The following is a 21,682-nucleotide window of genomic DNA, read 5'->3' on the forward strand; positions in this document are numbered from 1 at the left end:
TCAATATTTGAAACGAAAATAGCGTCATTTATGACTATCTCTCTCTTTCTTCCACAAAATACATTTTCATGATTATAATCGAAAAACTCGGATTTCTACCTAGCGGAAACATTACTTGAACGCAGAATATTGTTGACTACCGTTTCATAAAAAAATTTGGCACTTTTGACTGACACATCAAATGATCATCTTCACCTCAATGATCATCTTCCCCCCAGTTGACGGTACCTAAAGAAACTCCCGAAAAAATACCTGTAAGAATTTCTGGGGAAATACTTGGACGAATTCCAGGAGAAATTCATGAAGATATTTCTAGAGGATTTCTTGAAGGATATTCTGAAGTAATTGCGAAAAGAATTCCAGATTGGAATGCTAGATGATTTCGCTATTGAATGTTCGGAGGTATTCCCGGAAAATTTCCTGGAAGTAATCCCGGAGGAATTAAAGGAAGAGTTCCGAGAGGAATGCCCGGAGAAGTTCCTAGAAGAATTTCCGAAGGAATTTCTTATAGATTTGCAAGTGAAATTGTGGAGCTAAATTTAATGGGGGGTTTTTAGATAAGGAGGAATTACAATTATATGAGAAGGATTTTCGAACGATTTGCAGAGGAATTTGTGGATAACTTTCCGGAGGAATTCAGAAGTTCCCAGGGGAGCTTCTAGAAGGATTTCAAGGAGAATTTTTGAGCCCGAAGTGTTTCGAGTTGTTTTGAACTTTCATATATTATGAATCCTGGATGCCCTAATAAGTTTTGGGAATCTTTTGAATTTCAACCACCTATTTCTGTATATGATTGGATCGTAAATGCACATGTTTGAGGGAATTCATTTCAGTACCCGTTCAATCTTTCCACTATTTAGGGGGGGGCAACGGCCCCCCCCTGCCCCCCCTTGGCTACGCCCTTGGAATTATTATCATTCAAATATTTACCAATTTCTGCTTAATAGCATGCAATCCGAGCAATTTTTTAGATTTAATACAAACCCAAGAATTTTTGCATTCGTAAACCCGTACTCGACCCGAACCCGACATAATTTAATTATTTAAGCCCGCACAAAAGTTTTCCCCGGAAAATTCAAACTGGATGTGCTAAGTAGTCAGTAAAAATCGTACCGATTTGCTGTCACAATCGTATCGGTTGCTGATTGGTTGAAAATGACAATCGATTACTTCGATTGGTGGCGGCGCGTGTTTCGTAGGGCAGCATGTTGTTAGTTTGGCCCAAGATGGTAAAAAGAAGGTGTGGAGGAAGTCCATACTTGGTGGTATTAGTAAGCTGAAAAAATAAACATAGTTTCAGGGGAAAGTATGTGACGTCACACCGTTCCATCCTTCCATGAACGTTTATGGGCCATGTTCAAGAAAACATGTTTTGCCGGATTGTTTGTGGCCCGCAAAATTATGAAAATATTTGTGTAGGAGCAAAATGAGAACCGCATCAGCAAATTAATAATAATCTTCTCAAATTATAGCAATTCACTGCTCAAATTACAAAGCATTCTATACACGCACTTCTGCCATTATCCACGAGGCATACGGTTTTCAACACTTTTCAGTATTTAATAACAAATTCCACATTATCATACATGTTTTGCTTTCTGGGCAACAAGGGAAATAACAAGATGTTTAATATTATCGATATCCTCAGTCACTCGCTCAGTTATCTGTAATAAGATCAAACATTATTTGGAATATAATGAACTTGCCTCACCGCTAAATATTTTCCATGTTATTGTTTGGATAACAAAATGCTGGTTGCCCTTGATACGATGGTGCGCTGTTAGGGGAAATCTAGGAGGGGAAATCGAAGAAAATTTTATAACAAACTCTGTGACGTCAGCCGTCGTCATGTAGTTGAGAAGGTTGCTAAGACGCGAAAGAAACGACGAACTACTACTTTCAAATGGCTGTGTAATACACCAAATGAATCACCTCACCTTTCTTACACCATATTGAGTTTGGCCGTGTTGCAGGTTTGTAAAGTTGATATTAAGCAAAATACGTAAATGTTTGAGTTCAAGTTTTTTGATAAAAAAATTATTTTATTTTGAACTGCAGACGCCATTCAAATTATTCTCAAGGGTTGAAAAGGCTTAAAACTGTTGATTTTAAACATTATCATTCACCTTTCCGTCATTTTCGATCTCAAAGTCATATTTTCATTAGCGAAAAGTTCTCTCTGCTAGTCTTTCGCTTTTCTCACATAAATAATGGATGGAACGGAAAGAAAAACATCATGTTTTGAAATATGATATTCGGAAAATTTTGTACCAAATTACTTTGGTTGCACTGGCGACCACCTCGTCAGAGCAACCGACTAAAAAACAACAAGGCAGTCTCAATTGAGTTGTCACATCCTATCCTAGAAGTGGGGTAACGCTTTCTTTAAATGGATGCATCTCCCTGATATAAGGCGGAGATAATGCCTTCTCAGGGGGGTAATATGCGGTGCATCGCGCCCCCTCTGCATGTAGTATGAAGCAAATGTAAATAAACAATCCCACATTTTTTTCGTTAGTCAGCAGTAGTGTAGGTTAGGGCCCATTCACAAATTACATAACGCTTTAGGGGGTGGGAGGGTACCTATCAGAGCGTTACGGCTCATACAAATTTCAGAACCCGTTCATACAAAAAACATTACATGGGGGTGGGTGGGGGTTGGAAATGGTCAATTTTTGCGTTATGTAATTTGTGAATGAACCCTTAACCAATATCCTACAAGATTCCAGTTCGAAAAATGTTACACTTGCCAAGCGGGGTGGCCCAGGGCGGCCCGCCTTTCCCAAGCGGCGAGGCCCGGATAATACATCTTAGGTAGGCTTGATTTCAAGACAAAATTTTCAAAACGACTTATCTGCTTTTGTAAACAAAGATTCAAACGACAATTTGACGAATCTGATACCTCTCCCACGCAAACCAACACCATCAACAGGTAGCGGAATCCTTCCCCTACCTATTGATGGTGTTGGTTTGCGTGGGTGAGCTATCAGATTCGTCAAATCGTCGTTTGAATCTTTGTTTACAAAAGCAGATAAGTCGTTTTGAAAATTTTGTCTTGATTTGTTCGTGGATGACAGGCTTACTCCCCCCCTGTGCCTTCTTTAAAAGAACGCGTCTGCTTGATATAAGGCGAAGGGAGGGGTAATGCCTTATTTAAATGAATGCATCTGCCCGGTATAAGGCGAAAGGAGTTGATAATGTCCTCTTTAAAAGAACGCGTCTGCCCGGTATAAGGCGAAGGCAGGAGTAACGTCTTCTATAAATGGACGCATCTGCCCGGTATAAGTCGAATATACTTAATAATGCCTTCTTTAAATGGATGTATTTGCCCGGTACAAGGGAAATTTTGAAAACTAGTTCTACATATTCTGGGAGGCCTTCCTTAGCGGGAAGATGCGAGGCTGCCAAGCAAGACTATGCTGAAGAAGGCTGGGTTCAACTTCTGAGCCGGTCTAGGAAATTTATCAAAATAATTTTTTTCGACTTTTTAGGTATAAAAGTTTCAACGTGTTAATCTCGTGTTAAACGAATGTAAAAAAAAATGGTAACATGGCTTAGAAACCTTGCAGGTAATAATTCTGGAAATGCTGAATGGACAAAGGCTATTATTATTAATATTCCGCGAAAAGGTACAAACCGTCAAATGTTATTCCGCGAAATGTTCAACCGCGAAAAGGAATTCCGCGAAATAGATTTCGGTGAAATGTTATGCAATCCTGTGGAAGTGCTTAATGAACACTAAGCTGCGATGCGACAATGTCCCAGTGGGGGATGTAATACCAATGAAGAAGAAGAAGATGGACCTCTCGTGTTCTTGAAGAGTGTTAAGGATAATCTGCAGGATTTTTTTTAATAAAGCCTGTCCACGTTAAATCTTGGACACCCCTCATCCAATGCGACTTTTGAAAATTTTCTCTAGCCACTGAGGCGATAAATTTACATGACAGCCGAATCTCTTCGCTTTAGGTGCTGCTTTCAGCATGTTTTGGGCCCATTCACAAATTACATAACGCAATAGGGGTGGGAGGGTATCTGTCTGAGCGTTACGGCCTATACAAATTTTTAATCCCTTCCATAAAAAAAACGTTACGATGGGGTGGGTGGGGGTTGAAAATGGTCAATTTAAGCGTTATGTAATTTGTGAATGAACCCTTTAGCTTTCTCTCGAATTGATAAAAGGGGAAAAATCAATTGGACATTGTTCAAGTGTCCGAAATTTAACGTGGACAGGCTTTACGTTGTATTAACGGAATAGATCTCCAATCAATTCTTGTGATAGCTAGTGGAGGGCTGGTTTTGCCTTCACGAACATTAAGTTTACGTAAAATCTGTATGTTCGCCCCAAAGATGAACTCTTCATAGGAAAAATGGGATTTACAGGATTATAGACTAATCGGTTCAGTTTAACGAATTGTGATGATGTCTGTGTGTGCCTGTTTGTATGTACGTGTTTGCACAAAACACGTATTAAATTATCATCAATTTTTAAGCACTTTCCCTAACTAATTTGTTCGCAAAAAAAAATGTATTCAACGGCGAAACTTGTTATAAATATAAATGAATGCGAATTATAGAATATATTTACCTGATTTTATCTTTCTAATACATTTTTTTTAAATATGTAAAGCATGTGAAAAGCATCAATACCGATAGGTGGATTAATCGGGCGTTTTATTATTTATATTAGCCCAATAACCAATGAAAACACCATGATATCAAAGAAGGAACATATTGAGATACACAGCTATCGAAATAAACTCTGGAGAGAAGGAAAAATTTGCGTGATCTGAACATTATCCACTTCCCCCACAGTGCACTGCAGTGTTTGATTCCAGGGGTAAGTGTAAAATCTTTAAACTCTCGCGTGATTTTTGAAAACGTCGTAAGTCGAAAAGAGAGGCTCTCTTTGTTTACTTCTCTTTCGGTTATTGAAGCTATACTAACATTTACATCGGATTTTTTCACCGAGATCTGAAGAAAATAGCTTTGTCTAGCGTGCTGAGGTGGAAATGTTGTAATACAGTGAACGTTCGCTAATTGGGTTTTATCTAGTTGGGGCGCTTTTTAGTTGGAGGTTCGTTAATTGGGGCGAAACCCAATTAAAAAGCAGCTAAACGTCAGAATATTTTTCGAATCGATATTTTCTGGCGCGTAAAATTTTCCTTTGTTCAATACAAAAAGAAAACAACATTGACGCTTGTCAAAATGCCCCAATTAGCGAACGGCATTCGCTAGTTGGGGTGAGGTCGTGCCCCAATTAGCGAACGATCACTGTAAATGCAAAACTGGCTTCACAGAGAACAGACGTTCATCTTCATTCGCGTGTTTGTGTAAAAGTTTGTACTGGTCATTTTAAAGTATGTCGTTATGCCTCCGTTGCGCGGTGCTAGTGTGCTGATGAATACGATTAAAATTTGCCGTGTACATTGTTCATGTAGTGTATGCCAACGCCATCACTTAGTGAGATTGAGTTTTTATGTCGGGCAGCCTGCGTTGGCGGCGCTGAGGTACGATTTAAATCTTTACACACATTTTTAACAAAATTTTGTTCGAGCATCCATGTCTGTTCTCTGTGCTGGCTTCGATATTAGTGAAAGAGAGCGTGATATAAGAGACTCTCTCATTTGGACATAGGGGAACTGTACCGGATTTGGCCATGTTCCTAATTTGGCCAATTTTGCGAATAACTATAAAAATAAAGCAATTCGCGAGGGTTTTATTAGTTCCAACAAGAGATATATCTCTCACGCTTCTACGCTACTTTTAACTAATCGATTATTTTGGATAAATGTGTATTTTTCAGGGTTGGCCAAATTAGGCACTAAGGTGGCCAAAGCCGGTGCACTTCCCCTACGACGTTTTCAAAAATCATGCTAGAATTATTTGCTTTCATGGTACAAACCACTACAAATTGAATGTGATTACTTTCATTGTATTGCTATGGTCTCCTGCGAATCAAATTCACCGAAAAAAGGGAAAATGTGTGCAAATAAGAATTGATTTTATCAATGCAAAAATCAACTTTGCGCGAAGCCTAAAATGACAATTTATTCGTGTACTGTGTTAGCGTATGTATTATAAAAATTTTAACGTAGTGTTGTGTAAGCATCAAAGTTTATTCTTGCACAATGTTATGGTGATTCATTTGATTTCTGATGGTGGTCATTTGATTTCTTTGAACTGGGCAGGATAACCTGAGCTTGATTTGAAACAAGCATTGCGCTTCTACTTGATTGTAGATCTGACGACCTGAACTTAAGAACGTTTTGGATGGCCTTCAGTAAATTGAAATCCAGAAAGATTGGTATACCATTTCTTGGCAGGTTTCCGATGATCTGTTGGGGAGGGGTTTTGATAGCTGCCGAAACATTTTGGAGGCCGTTATTACGTAGGTATTAGGGTCTGTTCACAAATTACGTAACGCTTTTGGGGGGAGGGGGAAGGTCCAACTTGCGTTATACTTTGTTACACCAAAAGATGGGGGAGGGAGTGGGTACTACCAAATGTTACGCATAACGCGAATGAAAATTTATTTCAAACGTTTTTATTGGTATTGTATTTCATGATTAAATCTTCCAAACCAAAGCCAAAGTTAATAGAGGCAACCCAGAGAGTTTTAATATAAAGCAATTGCATTTTCAATTCAGTTCAACACAGTTCAATTTATTTGATATGCCCAAAAACTAATTGCATGGTCATGGTCGCAAATTGCATTTCTACTAGCTGCATTCTTAATATTCTTGGTTTTTGATCATGTGGCATTCCTATTATAACAGTGTTAAAAAAATACCAAAACCCATATGCTTTAGACAGGGAAAAAATCTGCCTTTAAAATTTTCATAGTTACGCGTTATACGGGGGAGGGAGGGGGAACCAACAATGTTACTTTTTGTTACGAGGGGGAGGGAGGGGGTCAAAAACTCGGATTTTTGCGCTACGTTATTTGTGAACAGACCCTTACGAGCTGAACTTCAGAACATTTCGCGCAGTTAGAATGCCATTATGGCGCACGTAGAAAAATTTCCAATGAGTCATATGATTTCTTTGAACAGGGCAGGATGACATGAGCTTGACTTGAAACAAGCATTGCGCTCCTACTTGATTGTAGATTTGACGACCTTTGGATAGCCTTCAGTGTATAGAAATGCTGAAAGATCAGTACAACGTTTCTCGGCTGGTATCCAAGGATCTGTTGGGAAGGGTTTCGATAGATGTCGAACATATTTTGGAAGCCGTTGTTTCGCGCATTCTAGAATGTCATTATAGAGCACGCAGAAAAATTGACTATAAGTCATTTGATTGCTTTGAACTGGGCAGGATTACCTAAGCATAATATAAAAAAGCATTGCACGTCTACTTGATTGGGCAGCAGGGACTATGTCCAAGGGCTTGACGATCCCTCCCCAGGCAACCAGGCCATCTGCGAGTTGTGGGGCTTGCCTAGGATGCGGTGGGGTTTGACAGTGGGCCCTATTAAATTCCTATAAAAAGCTGCATGTATACGCAAGTAGGTCCCACCAAGGCGACCGTGTGCCGCACAAAGTGCACAAGCAACTCCTGGTGTCAGGTGGGACATAAAACAGACCGGACGGAACGGCCCTCCGACGAGACAGGAGGTTTGGCAGGCCCAATCAGCCGCCTGTAAAACCAATAATTACGAAGAATATAAGAGATAAAACGACTCGATATAATCGACAAAGACCTAGGCGACGAATAAAGGATCACGATTGGAAGCTTGGAACATGGAACTGCAAGTCGCTAGGTTTCGCAGGTTGCGACAGGATGATCTACGATGAATTACATCCCCGCAACTTCAACGTCGGGGCGCTGCAGGAGATTTGCTGGACAGGACAGAAAGTGTGGAAAAGCGGGCATCGAGCGGCTACCTTCTACCAAAGCTGTGGCACCACCAACGAGCTGGGAACCGGCTTCATAGTGCTGGGTAAGATGCGCCAACGCGTGATTGAGTGGCAGCCAATCAACGCAAGGATGTGCAAGCTGAGGATAAAAGGCCGTTTCTTCAACTATAGCATCATCAATGTGCACTGCCCACACGAAGGGAGACCCGACGACGAGAAAGAAGCGTTCTACGCACAACTGGAGCAGACATACGATGGATGCCCACTGCGGGACGTCAAAATCATCATCGGTGACATGAACTCACAGGTAGGAAGGGAGGAAATGTATATACCGGTCATCGGACCGGATAGTCTGCACACCGTATCGAATGATAACGGCCAACTATGCATAAATTTCGCATCCTCCCGCGGAATGGTAGTTCGAACCACCTTCTTTCCCCGCAAAAATATCCACAAGGCCACATAAAGATCACCTAACCAAGAAACAGAAAACCAAATCAACCACGTTCTAATCGACGGTAAATTCTTCTCCGACATCACGAACGTTCGCACTTACCGCAGATATTGAATCCGACCACTACCTCGTTGCAGTATGTCTGCGCTCAAAACTCTCGACGGTGATCAACACGCGTCGAAGTCGGACGCCGCTGTTAACATTGGGCGGCTACAAGACGGTAGACTAGCCCAAGACTACGCGCAGCAGCTAGAAGTGACACTCCTAACGGAAGAACAGCTAGGCGCAGCGTCTCTTGAAGAGGGCTGGAGAGATATTCGATCCGCCATTGGTAGCACCGCAAGCGCTGCACTTGGCACGGTGCCCCCGGATCAGAGAAATGACTGGTATGACACGGAATGTGAGCAGTTAGTAGAAGAGAAGAATGCAGCATGGGCGAGATTGCTGCAACACCGCACGAAGGCGAACGAGGCACGATATAAACAGGCGCGGAACAGACAAAACTCGATTTTCCGAAAGAAAAAGCGCCAGCAGGAAGATCAAGACCGTGAAGAAACGGATCAACTGTACCGCGCTTATAACACACGATAGTTCTATGAGAAGTTAAACCATTCACGTAAGGGCCACGTGCCACAGCCTGATATGTGCAAGGACATAAACGGGAACCTTCTTACGAACGAGCGTGAAATGATCCAAAGGTGGTGGCAGCACTACGAAGTACACCTGAATGGCGATGTGGCAGACGAAGATGGCGGTATGGTGATGGACCTGGGGGAACGCGCGCAGGACATAATTCTACCGGCTCCGGAACTCCAGGAAATCCAGGAGAAGATTGGCCGATTGAAGAACAACAAAGCTCCTGGGGTTGACCAACTACCAGGAGAGCTGTTTAAACACGGTGGTGAGGCACTGGCTAGAGCGCTGCACTGGGTCATTACCAAGATTTGGGAGGAGGAAGTTTTGCCGCAGGAGTGGATGGAAGGTGTCGTGTAAGCCGATAAGCTGGATTGTAGCAACTACCGCGCAATCACATTGCTGAACGCCGCCTACAAGGTACTCTCCTAAATTTTATGCCGTCGACTAGCACCAATTGCAAGGGAGTTCGTGGGGCAGTACCAGGCGGGTTTTATGGGCGAACGCTCCACCACGGACCAGGTGTTCGCCATTCGCCAAGTACTGCAGAAATGCCGCGAATACAACGTGCCCACACATCAGCTATTCATCGACTTCAAAGCCGCTTATGATACAATCTATCGGGACCAGCTATGGCAGCTAATGCACGAAAACGGATTTCCGGATAAACTGACACGGTTGATCAAAGCGACGACAGATCGGGTGATGTAAGTAGTTCAAGTTTCAGGGGCATTCTCGAGTCCCTTCGGAACCCGCAGAGGGTTACGGCAAGGTGATTGTCTTTCGTGTCTGCTATTCAACAGCGCTTTGGAAGGGCGTATTACCCCTTTATATTAGCAGGGATTAACACGAGTGGTACAATTTTCAATAAGTCCGTCCAGCTATTTGGTTTCGCCGACGACATAGATATTATGGCACGTAACTTTGAGAAGATGGAGGAAGCCTACATCAGACTGAAAAGGGAAGTCAAGCGGATCGGACTAGTCATCAACACGTCGAAGACGAAGTACATGATAGGAAGAGGTTCAAGAGAAGACAATGAGAGCCACCCACCGCGAGTTGGCATCGGTGGTGACGAAATCGAGGTGGTAGAAGAATTTGTGTACTTGGGCTCACTGGTGACTGCCGACTCCGCAAGACGCTCCGATCGAATAGAGTTCACCGCCGTACCAAACTGACAATCAACAAAACGCCCATTAGACCGGTAGTCCTCTACGGACACGAGACCTGGACGATGCTCGTGGAGGACCAACGCGCACTCGGAGTTTTCGAAAGGAAAGTGCTGCGTACCATCTATGGTGGGGTGCCACGAGTTGCATCAGCTGTCGGGAGAACCATCCATCGTTCACACCGCGAAAATCGGACGACTGCGGTGGGCCGGGCACGTAGCCAGAATGTCGGACAATAACCCGGTGAAAATGGTTCTCGACAACGATCTGATAGGCATAAGAAGGCAAGGCGCGCAGCAAGCTAGGTGGTAAAATTAGGTGGAGGACGATTTATGGACCCTCCACAGACTGCGGGTCAGGGATTTCACTTGATTTCCGTAAAAAGAGGGACTACAGTAGCCGTTCGATAACTGCAAAATGTTTACTTTTCAGTTAACGAATGCCGTTCGATAACTGCAACGCATTCTAGACGTCAAACGGTTGTTAATCGACGTCAGATGCAATAAAAGTGTATCTAAATGTGCAGCGCAATGCAGCTATCATTGAGTTTGATATCAGTTTGAAGTTTAGCGGTCCGATAACTGCAAAACTGTTGCAACTATCGAATTGCAGTTAAAAAGTATTGCAGTTAAATGACTTACAGCTATCGAACGTCTACTGTACTAAACATGTTAGTCCCACTTTCAACGGAATATGAAAAAAAAAATTCCTTTAGGAGAAAGAGACGGCTTACTTACTCACTGATTAGATGAAAGTTATACAGGGTGCGGCAGAAAATAATGCGAAAATGTTTAAACTTCAATATTGGATTAATTCGAGTAGCTACTGACTAATTTTTCTTGAAAGTAAATTTGTTTATGTTTACTTTCAAATGCCGCACCAAGAGATTGTAATTGTTGTATTGCAAATTTATAAAAATGTACCTCAAAAAGTGATTACTAGTTTGTTGCTCGCCCTGAAGACGCCGAATGAGATTGCTATGGTGGTAGGAGTATCTTGGCCACAGTTTATCGTCTTAAAATGTCTCTGCATGATGTGTCTAAGCTGCGGAAGTCGTGAAGTGGATGTGCGTGCCACGTGGACCACGAATGCTAAACGTGATCAAATCGGCTCGTGAAAACGTTGCTCGCAACCTGGTGCGATCCATCAGAAAACTTGCCAAGGAAGTCAAAATTTCTGAGAAATCCATGCGAAAACCATCAAAGAAGACTTGCATGTACCTTCCAAAGCTTGAGTGAAACGCCACTTGATTAAGGACCGGGTATATGAACTACGAGTGACTCGTTCAAAAATATTGCTTTCTTTGTTGAAGATGGATAAAATTATAATCCTGTTTTCCGACGCGAAAGCCTTTCATGCTGACGCCAAAGGCCACACGGACCGATTCATTCCACCGTAAAAAAATGCGAATCTTCTGGAGAAAGTGTAGTTTAAATTCCAAACCAATCCAGCTGGTGTCATGATGTTTAGCTTGGGGGCGTCCAATGGTTTGAAACTGCCGCATGTTTTCATTGATGTTGGGGTTAAAATCAATACCGAATTTGTTTATCGGTATTTTAAAGGACCAAGTGCCTCCCTGGGGGAAGACCAATTTCTCCGAGGATCAAAACGTTATCCTACAACATGATGGAGCGCCGTGTCACACGTCCAACAATGAATGGCTGAAGAACAACATGATATTTTGGTCGAAAGATTTGTGGCCCCCTAGCAGACCGGATCTTGATCCGTTGGGCTATACGATTGGGGCGTATGTTGAAGCACGAGCCTGCAAATCATCTCACCCTTGTCTGAAGACCCAATCGTCAGCCATAACATGCACATGGCAGTCGATGTTTGAGGACTAGGTTCGAGAGGCGTGTTCTAACTCCGGCGTCGTCTTGATGATATTAACAATAAAAATAAAGCACACATTAAGTAAATTTGTTTCAAAGGACCTTATAATAATAACTGAACTCGAAAATGTTGAGATTATTGCTTGGAGCAGTTCAAAAGAAATTTAAAAGAAATAGAACCAATTTTCGGATTTATTTACCGCCGCACCCTGTAGTGTAGAACTCGTCGTTCACGGGGAGGTGTGTTTTGTTTTATCCCCCCAATATGTATTATAACGCGAATTTAGGTTACCACCAAAGCGGAAATACAACATTGCTTCATTTTTCAGCTAATGTCATCACCACGCTGCGGCGTTGTGGACCAGATGCCGCACGATCAATCGATGCGACACCGACGGTACGTGATCGGGTCCGAGAGTTGGAGAAAGCGGAAAATAACCTATTTGTAAGTAGACTAAACGAATGTCGATTGCTTAACTGCGAAATATAACACTCAGGAACCCTAGATTCAAACAGTTCAAACATGTTAACAATGTTTTTTCAGAACAGGGAACAAGTAACTTCCACATTCGATCAGCATTCTAAGTCAGAGCTCCCAGTACCAATTCTTCAGAGGAGTCACACCTGCAACTGCAGGCTTTAAATAGCTACAGGCTCATATTATGCGTTAAATGTAGGTTCAGCCATAAGCATGCTCTGTTACTGCTTATCGTGTTTTTTTTTTCAAATGTGAGCTTTGGTCGGATGACCTTCTATATACGATATGGCTGACAAGTTTACTTTTCCCAGTATTGCTTACTGCTTTTCACAACCATTAAATTGTTTATTTGGAGACTACTACAACCAGTGCCGACTAAGTATCGAATGAACTATTCCGCTCCTTATAATCAAAATAATATCAAAAATGACAAATTTGGCAAATTTTTCGGATGGCAATGCTTAACCCTTTCAGGACCAAATTTTCCAAGCGGCGTTACCCAATAAATTTGATATATTCCATTTATTTTCGTGATTAATAATGGAGAAATAATAAAACAAGTTGAAAAAAAAAATTTTTGGGGTGTGCTGACCATCCAAACTGTCCTTGAGTTCAGAACTTGCGATCGACAGCCACAACACAAGCTTTTTTTTGTCATTCCAAGCTTAGATATGCATTCAACCATATCCATAACATATTCCTGGAGATCAAGGGACATAATCAGATGGTTTTAGGATATCCTAGGTCATCCAAACCGTCCTTGAGGCCACAACTTGCGATCGAAGCCACGACACTTGCTTTTTTCGTCAAATTCAACCATATCCATAACATATTCTTGAAGATCAAGAGACATAGTGAAATGACTTTGGGATATCCTGAGTCATCCGAACTAACCTTGAGTCCAGAACTTGCGATATACAGCCACGAAACAAGCTTGTATATGTATTCAACCATGTCCATAACATATTCCTGAAGATCAAGAGCCATAGTGAGATGGTTTTGGGATATCCTGGGTCATCCAAACCGTCCTTGAGTCCAGAGCTTGCGAACTATAGACACGACACTTGGTTTTTTCTTCACTCCAAGCTTGAATATGCATTCAACCGTGTCCAGACTGGCCCAGCTTAGTATGGGGAGAAAAAAATATTGTCGAATTCCACGGGGCACCCCCCAGGAATGTGTCTTTTGGTGAGAAAATCAATCTCTGAAAATTTCAGCTCAATCGCTTGCACGATGATTAAATGAACTTTTATATACTTTTCAGCTGACTCGATTCGATCAATAATCCGATCAATAAATTAAAAAGTACACAAATAAGCCCCTAATAAATCAGCCGAAAACTAGGTAAATGAAAGTTCATTTAATCATCCTACAATGTTCTGTGGAATTGTTCTGTAACATACCAACCGCCGTTCCTATATATTTTGACTGAAATCCCCATACAAACTTCAAATCAAATGCGCCAGCTTATGCAACAAGTGATTGAGCAGAAATTTTCAGAGATTGATTTTCTCACCAAAAGACACAATCCTGGGGGGTGCCCCGTGGAATTCGACAACTTTTAGTTTCCTGGGCCAGTGTAGTATCCATAACATATTTTTGGACATCAAAAGACATGGTCGGATGGTTTCGGGATATCCTGGGCCAGCTAAAGCGCCCTTAAGCTCAGAACTTGCGATCTACAACAATTTTAATAATCACATACATATAGCAGCGTTGGGAAAATATTTCTTAGCAACTGTAGATCTCTAGTTGAAAGTATAGTTTAGATGAGCTAGAAAATCCAAAACTGTATAACGATGTTTGTAGAATTCCAGGAGATGCAATGCATATAGTTGAATACGCATCAAAAGCTTGAGTAGTGCAAAAAGCCATGGCTACAACTGTTGACTGCATCTCAAGGATAGTTTGGATAACTTAGAACATTTATACTAGACCTCTTCATGTTTTCAAAAAGTATCGAAAATTCAACCGGTCTGCCCATAATAACAATTCTTATGCTAAAATAAGTCTCCTGTCAAATTTTCAGCTAATTTGGATGAAATTTCGAGGTGGCTCAAGTTGATTTAGTGTTTTGGGCTATTTTCAATTTTGTAAAAAATCTAACAAGAGATATTACCGGCGAAACCTATCGCAACAATCTCTATACGGGAGATTTCGGTGTGCTCTACAAGTCTTGTGAACATTGCGATTCGTCCCGTTCACGTTTTGATCATGTTAAAGTGATTTTCGAGCTTTTAAGTGCATAAAAACACTGTTTCCCCCAAAAGTCGTTGTTCTACAAAATTCTTGAATTTATGACAAATGATTGCTAATTTATTATATTATTATTCCTCTTTTTTCCCTGAAAATTTGAGTAATATATTTGTCGATGTGCGATTTACCGTTAAATTCTTAAAAATCAGAAGCTGAACATTTGTCATAAATTTGCACGCTGAGATTTCTTCAAACAAGTTGTTCAAACAAAGAAGCTTCGATTTCACTTGTTACTACGATGCATTCAATGTTAAAAGCATGCAGACATATGGTGAAATTATCAAAATTTGGAAGTCGTTTGTTGTAAGCATCAAATATCATATGATTTGATTTATGTTTTGTTCGAACCACTTTTTTGAAGAAATCGTAACGTGCAAATTTGTGACAAATGTTCAGCTTCTGATTTTTAAGAATTTAACGGTAAATCATACATCGACAATTATATTACTCAAATTTTCAGGGAAAAAATAGGAATAATAATATAATAAATTAGCAATCATTTGTCATAAATTCAAGAATTTTGTAGAACAACGACTTTTGGGGGAAACAGTATTTTTATGCACTTAAAAGCTTGAAAATCACTTTTACATGGACAAAACGTGAACGGAACGAATAGCAATGTTCGCAAGATTTGTAGAGCACACCAAAAGCTTCCGTATAGAGGTTGTCGCGATAGTTTTCGACGTTTATATTTCTTGTTGGATTTTTTCCAAAATTGAAAATAGCCCCAAAACACTAAATTGACTTGAGCCACCTCGAAATTTTATCCGAATTAGCTGAAAATTTGACAGGAGACTTATTTTAGCATAAGAATTGTGATTCTGGGCTGACCGGTTAAATTTTCGATACTTTTTGAAAACATGAAGAGGTCTAATTTATACTATCTGCCGATCCATTTTATACTCCCAGGAGATGTATAAAAATATTGTGTAAAGAAAAAAACACAAACACAAACACAAGAACAGTTTGGATTACTCATAATATATCAGATCAATCTATCGGTTTTGTCTTCTTCCAATAGATGTGATGAACAGAGTTGAATGTAAATCAAGAAATTGAATGGCAATATACGCTATTTTGCAAGCTTAAGAACGTAGATTCTGTGCTACAAGACAGTTTGGATAATAAGAATTTTCCAAGTATCGCATTTTTTAGCCGGGAAATCTCCTAGGAGCTGTAATGGATATAACTGAATGCACTTATTTTAGCTGTAGATCTCAAGTCCCGATCTCAAGAACAGTTTGGGTGACTCAAAATATGTCAAAACTATCTTAGGATATCTTTTGTCCTCCCAGGGGCTGTAATGGATACAACTGAATGCATATTGAAGCTTTGAGGATAGTTTGTTGTATATCACGATAACTCTACGGATACGTTAGAATAAAAATCTTATTTTAAAACAAGTCCATTCGCTTCAAATATACCTAATATTTTCCCTTTCCTAACTTCACCGTGTTCAGGACGATCTAGGTTTTAGGCCTTAGTTAGCCCTGTCTGATATATTTCCCTGATAGGGGAGCTAGTTTCAAGCAATTTTGCTGAAGACAGTGTGCACTTTTATCCATCGTGCGATTTTATACATCCATTTTTCTTTTGGGGTCATATATGACCCCGTGGGCCTAAATGGGTTAAATAAACTATACTTATAATGCTGTTCGGAGGATGGCTTTCTCAGTCTGAAGTATCAAAACGATGGTTTAGTTACTTGCCCGACGTTTCGGCCGATGGGTTGTGGCCTTTTTCAAGGGTCGCTAAAACATGTAATTACATTTAACATATAACATGAATACATATAACATAAAACATAAATGTTGAACTCACTATAGTCTATCGTCTATCGTAAATTATTGTTAACCACGTTCGATCAGTGGTAGATAGGGTGCTTTTCATGCTTGCCTGAATATTGAGTTAATTTGTGATTACAATTTGAAATGTGTGGTAAATTATGTAACTTACTATTTGTAATTTTTTTGAAAAAATGGTTTAAAAACTGCGTTTGTTTGTTAACATACAACAACTGTAACTGCTATTTCAAAATGGTAGGCACATTAATAATGGGTAATGGTCATCGTTGATGGCTGTGTGTCGTGATCATTATTTTGGGTAATTTGATCATGGTTGCATGCAACATTTGGCATATTGATATTGTTAGGATGTGTGAGTGTTCTTCTTAATGTCGACTTTTGTATAGTGTGCAACAGACCAGCGTAAGTGGTACTAAGACCTTGCACATCTGTACGATGGTTAACAGTATTGGTGTTGTAGGAAATATGACACATTTCTAATACGGGGAGAGATGATGATCTGTTGGTCTTATCTAGAATTTTGGGATGTGTTAGGTTGAACGTATGTTTTTCTTCAATGACATGTTTCATAAGAGCTGTTTTGGCACTCGATACTAAATCTTCTTCTGTATGTGTGTTGCTGTTTTGGACTGATTTTAAGTGTTCGTTTATATTGCTTTTGTGTCCACTAATACGTGTTTTGAGCTGATTTCTCGTCATACCAATGTATGTTTTTTGGCAGTCTTCGCATGATAGACTGTAAATAACATTGCATTGGTCGAGAACATCAACGGAATCTTTGACTGGTCGTAGGATGTTTTGGGTTTTACAAAGTGTTTTGTAAGCGATTTTAACATTTTTATAATCATTTTTCAGGATGCTGGCTATGGTTGGACTAAGGTGTGCGATGTATGGAATGCTTCTATATTCTAGACGGGTTGCTGTTGGCTGCAGAATGTTGTTTTGCTGAGGGATGGTGGGTGGTATGTTGGTTGGAGATTCCAGTTGCGGTGTTGTGTCGGTGGTGTCATCTGTGTGGCTATGGTTATGCTGTCGATTATAAGGTTGTAGGTTGACCATGGTAGATTTGACTCGGTTGATAAGTCTATTGATAAGGGCAGATGGATAGTTGTTCTGGCGTAGTTGTTGGAAGATGGTGTTGGAACCTTTTTGTGTCGATGGATCTGTTGTTAGGGTCATAACTCTCTTCGCGAAATTTTCTGCAACGTTGATCTTCATTGTGATGGGATGAAACGAGTGGTAATTGAGGAATCTTCCAGACGAGATGGGCTTTGCATACCAACGGGTGGATATGGTTTGGTCGTTGTTTCGTATTACATACATTGGTATGACGAGAAATCAGCTCAAAACACGTATTAGTGGACACAAAAGCAATATAAACGAACACTTAAAATCAGTCCAAAACAGCAACACACATACAGAAGAAGATTTAGTATCGAGTGCCAAAACAGCTCTTATGAAACATGTCATTGAAGAAAAACATACGTTCAACCTAACACATCTCAAAATTCTAGATAAGACCAACAGATCATCATCTCTCCCCGTATTAGAAATGTGTCATATTTCCTACAACACCAATACTGTTAACCATCGTACAGATGTGCAAGGTCTTAGTACCACTTACGCTGGTCTGTTGCACACTATACAAAAGTCGACATTAAGAAGAACACTCACACATCCTAACAATATCAATATGCCAAATGTTGCATGCAACCATGATCAAATTACCCAAAATAATGATCACGACACACAGCCATCAACGATGACCATTACCCATTATTAATGTGCCTACCATTTTGAAATAGCAGTTACAGTTGTTGTATGTTAACAAACAAACGCAGTTTTTAAACCATTTTTTCAAAAATTACAAATAGTAAGTCACATAATTTACCACACATTTCAAATTGTAATCACAAATTAACTCAACATTCAGGCAAGCATGAAAAGCACCCTATCTACCACTGATCGAACGTGGTTAACAATAATTTACGATAGACGATAGACTATAGTGAGTTCAACATTTATGTTTTATGTTATATGTATTCATGTTATATGTTAAATGTAATTACATGTTTTAGCGACCCTTGAAAAAGGCCACAACCCATCGGCCGAAACGTCGGGCAAGTAACTAAACCATCGTTTTGATACTTCAGACTGAGAAAGCCATCCTCCGAACAGCACATCCCATCCAGTCGAAAAACACCCTTTCTATACTTATAATGATGTCCATAGTAGAATGGACAATTCAATCGAATGCGGTTCCTTTCATGTGCGAACATTTCATCCAACCGACAGTCTAAAAAATAAAGGCATTCAACTTCCAACATAATTCAACACAATTCAAAACACACCCAGACTTTCACTGTGTATAATTGAAATTATCGAAGAGCACGAGTTTACGTACGGTTTTTCACAAATATTTCACCGCTCCCTTCGAAGAAAAAAAAACAAAATTTTATCGACAATATCAACATCGAAAGTGAACAACGTGTATGACTAAAGAGCAACTTGAGGTGAGCGACAGGTGCAATTAATTTGCTGCACCTCCAATTTTCGGTGCCTTGAGCTTGTAGGGTAGTTGCGAACGCCGCAAGTATCAACCACAATGCTGTGCTGTAGGGAGGTGAAAGTCGTGAACTCAAATTTATCGATCCCATAAAACCGAGATGGGCACACGATCAATTGACCTTTCGCGATTTCGTACATTGTTGCGACAAAAGCAATGAATTTATTGCTGTTAATTAACAATAATTATTTAACCCTTTTCATTGTTTTTAATGAAGTATTGCCAATTGGAGCAGCAAAGTAGGTGAGGATGCGGTCGCCAAGTTTATGCAGCGGGCCTTCAACGAGTGGGCCAAATACAGCAACCTAAAGTTTGTTAGAGTGTACGACCCCTCGGCGGACATCATAGTTGGCTTTGGCAGTGGGCACCATGGTGATAAGTATGTCTGTTTCCTCTATTTGCCAATGATACAGTTACTAATGAAGATCCTTAGCTATCCATTCGATGGCCCGGGAAACATTCTGGCCCATGCCTTCTACCCATACGAAATGCAGTCCTATGGAGGTGACATTCATTTTGATGAGGACGAAAATTGGAAGGAGAACTCTACACACCTTTCCGACGGAGTGGATTTCTATTCTGTTGCAATTCACGAGTTAGGTCATTCGTTGGGCTTAGCTCACTCTCCGGTGTACTCTTCGCTTATGTTTCCCTATTACAAAGGTATTACACAAGGAACCTTAGACTACGATGACATCCTGGCAGTATACAAGCTCTACAGTGAGTTTCCCAATAACGCGTTATCCCATACTAATCGACTTATGCAACATTGATGTTTCCCGCAGTCCAAAACCCTTACATCACAGACGAACCCTTCAACTATCCGACCGAGGCAACCATCGTCGAAGAAGAATACGACGAGCCCACAACGCCGGCAGTAACTCCAGAACCCGCTCCAAGGCTACCCGACTTCGTGACGGAACCTCTCAACCCCAATGACGTCCCAACGACATCCGCTTCGCCGTACGACATCCCGATCACCTACGTTGGTGACTACACAACCGTGGACGATCACCTGACGAGACACCACTACGAAGGTGTCACCCGGCCGGAGCTGCCGGAGTTCACGCAAATGCCCAACGTTTGCGCGGGTGGATTCGATGCGGTTGGTGTGCTGCGGGGTGAAGTTTTCATCTTCAAAGGGGCCTATTTGTGGCGATTGACGGAAAAGTATCGGATTCGGGATGGCTATCCCGTGCGAATATGGCAAGTGTTTCGGGGGTTTCCGAGAGAGGTGCAACGCATCGATGCCGTTTACGAGCGGGAGTTTGACAATGGAGTGGTGCTTTTTTCAGGTAGGTTTAAAGAAAAGTAAGAAGCGTTGTGACATCTTTAATTTTTAAACATCCTAAATAACTAATGGCTTTCATCTTGGATAGATTTGGATGAATGGATGATTTGTGACAGTTAACTGATTTGCTGTTGACAGAACGAAACTGTTTTTTTATACGTCGAAAAGGGTAGTCGTAAAATTGCTTCAAATGAAGAAGTCGCTCAGAAGACTGTTTACTATTATGTAGACCTGTGCCCCTCCGCCGCCCATGATTTTCTCACGCCGCCACTGCCATCAAAAATGAAATGGCGCGCCACTGCTTGGAATTTTTTTCACACCTCCGAATTTTTTTTTGCCACACCTATGGCTGTTGGAGGACTATTAAGCCAGTTTCGTACATTTTGTTGAGCATTTTTACTAGTGAGTTCATCCTATCGGAAACATATATTTTCAGTCAAGTTTATTTTACATTTATCTTCTTCCAAGTATGCTGAAGTTATTAGATGGCGACTACCCACAACTGTAACTAGCATTGAGCTGATTTTGCTGTACAAGTATTCTCAGGCAAACATAAAAATATTTTTTCTAAGGCTGCGTCTCATTTTCCGAATAAAACTCGAAATAAGTGACACCTGAACAGTTCCTGAAGTTTACTTTTGACCGACATAGAATTGTTTTTGACAGATCAGTTTCACTAAAAAGCACTTGCGGTTCCAATGACCGGGTGATTTTCTTTAAGTTTTAAAATTTATTTTCATTTAAAAACAAAAAAAGAGAAGCAGCACAAGAAATTCATTGTTTTTCAAGCAACTCATAGATTTTCTATGGAGTTTTTGGTCTGTAATTATTTCAGAATTTTATTTCAAATTCAATTAATAAAATTTTCATGAAAAATACTTACGAACTTACGGACGAACTTCATGAGGAGCTTCAAAAAGAATTCCTAAAGAAACTTCCAAAGAAATTGGAACTTTTGTAAGATTTTCGGGACGATTTCTTGAAAGACGTTTCGGAAAAAATCTTGAAGAAGCTTCCCGAAGAATGCCTGGAGGAACACACCAAATAATTTCCGATGGGACCATCGGAAAAATTTTTGGACAAACTTCTGGGGAAATTCCTGGAGCAACTTTCAAAGCAAACGACGAAGGAGTTTCCGGACGAACTTCCGGTGGAAACTCTGGGGGATCTTGTGGAGGAATTCCTGACAGAACGTTAAGAGAAATTCCTGAAGAAGCGGTCAGAGAAATTCCTGAAGGAACTTTCGAAGAAATTCCTGAAGAAACTTCCGAAAAAATAATTTTAAAAACTTCCTGAAGAAGTCGTAAAGAAACTTTCGCAGAAATTATTGACGCAGTTT

The 21,682-nt window shown here is 40.6% G+C and overlaps 1 protein-coding gene across 1 annotated transcript in view; it reads left to right on the forward strand.

The window, feature by feature from the left end:
* The window catches only part of LOC134202093 (matrix metalloproteinase-2-like), a 32,204-nt gene that overhangs the window by 4,314 nt on the left and 6,208 nt on the right, over positions 1 to 21,682 (forward strand). Inside the window, exons 3-6 of the mRNA XM_062677171.1 lie at positions 12,277 to 12,392; positions 19,270 to 19,431; positions 19,486 to 19,772; positions 19,838 to 20,347. Coding sequence (XP_062533155.1) covers positions 12,277 to 12,392; positions 19,270 to 19,431; positions 19,486 to 19,772; positions 19,838 to 20,347 — 1,075 coding nt within the window. The remainder of the gene's footprint in view (positions 1 to 12,276; positions 12,393 to 19,269; positions 19,432 to 19,485; positions 19,773 to 19,837; positions 20,348 to 21,682) is intronic.

Source organism: Armigeres subalbatus, chromosome 1 (assembly GCF_024139115.2).
Source record: "Armigeres subalbatus isolate Guangzhou_Male chromosome 1, GZ_Asu_2, whole genome shotgun sequence".
Classification (NCBI taxonomy): Eukaryota; Metazoa; Arthropoda; class Insecta; order Diptera; family Culicidae; genus Armigeres; species Armigeres subalbatus.